Source organism: Salpingoeca rosetta (genome assembly GCF_000188695.1).
Source record: "Salpingoeca rosetta unplaced genomic scaffold supercont1.22, whole genome shotgun sequence".
NCBI lineage: Eukaryota > Choanoflagellata > Craspedida > Salpingoecidae > Salpingoeca > Salpingoeca rosetta.
Window position 1 is genome coordinate 400,554 of NW_004754912.1, and position 1,010 is coordinate 401,563.

General features: G+C 52.7%; 1 protein-coding gene across 1 annotated transcript in view; it reads left to right on the forward strand.

Moving 5' to 3' along the window:
- PTSG_07359 (uncharacterized protein) overlaps positions 1-1,010 on the forward strand; it is a gene marked incomplete at its 3' end in the record, with an annotated part of 9,409 nt that overhangs the window by 3,900 nt on the left and 4,499 nt on the right. Inside the window, exons 11-14 of the mRNA XM_004990800.1 lie at positions 1-31; positions 273-359; positions 513-569; positions 745-885. The exon at positions 1-31 is cut by the window's left edge and continues 122 nt beyond it. Of these exons, the coding sequence (XP_004990857.1) occupies positions 1-31; positions 273-359; positions 513-569; positions 745-885 (316 nt within the window). The remainder of the gene's footprint in view (positions 32-272; positions 360-512; positions 570-744; positions 886-1,010) is intronic.

The following is a 1,010-nucleotide window of genomic DNA, read 5'->3' on the forward strand; positions in this document are numbered from 1 at the left end:
CCTCGATATCTACGGCTTTGAGATCTTCCAGGTCAGAATGGAAAAGGGCCTGGGCAAATAGTTTGAAGAGGGGTGTTCTGGTTACAGTTGTGTACCTGTGTCTGTGTCTGTGTCTATCTGTGCGTCTGTCTGTCTGTCTGTCTGCGTGTGGATTTTGCCTGTACCTCTGACTGTCTGCCATCTTGCGTGTGCAAGCCGCAACCTCACATGTTCACGTACCAACACGACTGTACCATGGCACAACACCCTTCCCCCGACACAAACACACACAGCACAACTCGTTTGAGCAGTTTTGTATCAACTACTGCAACGAGAAGCTGCAGCAGCTGTTCATCGAGCTCACGCTCAAGACAGAGCAGGTGTGCTTGCGATGTTGTGTCCATGTGTTGCGATGCTGTTGTCACGCTTGTTGTGATGTGTGGTTTGCTATCGCTCACAGTATTGTTCGTGCTTTCCCCGTCTCCACTCACGCCGCACACGCCGCACACGCCACACGCTCGCTTCCACACCAGGACGAGTATCTTGCTGAGGGCATCGACTGGACACCCGTCAAGTACTTCAACAACAAGGTGCGCGCAGCTGAGCTGAGATGATGTGTGCACGGTATGCATGCACACGCGCTGTCACCGTAACACATGCACACATGCACATGTGATCTCGCATGATGTCACACACCTCACGACCATGACCCCATCACCACCATTATACCATCACCACCACACCACACCACCACACCACACTCAGATCATCTGCGATCTGATTGAGGAGAAACCGCGCGGAATCGTTGCGCTGCTGGACGAGGAGAGCATTCGCCCCGGCGACAAGTCCGACACGATTTGGCTCGAGAAGCTCTCGTCCACTTTCAAATCCCACGACCACTTCAAGGTGCAGTTTTGTGCATGTTTTGTGTGTGTGTGTGTGTGTGTCTGTCTGTCTGTCTGTCTGTCTGTCTGTCTGTCTGTCTGTCTGTATGTGTGTCTGTGGCTGTGTCTGCGTGTGTCTGTGATGTT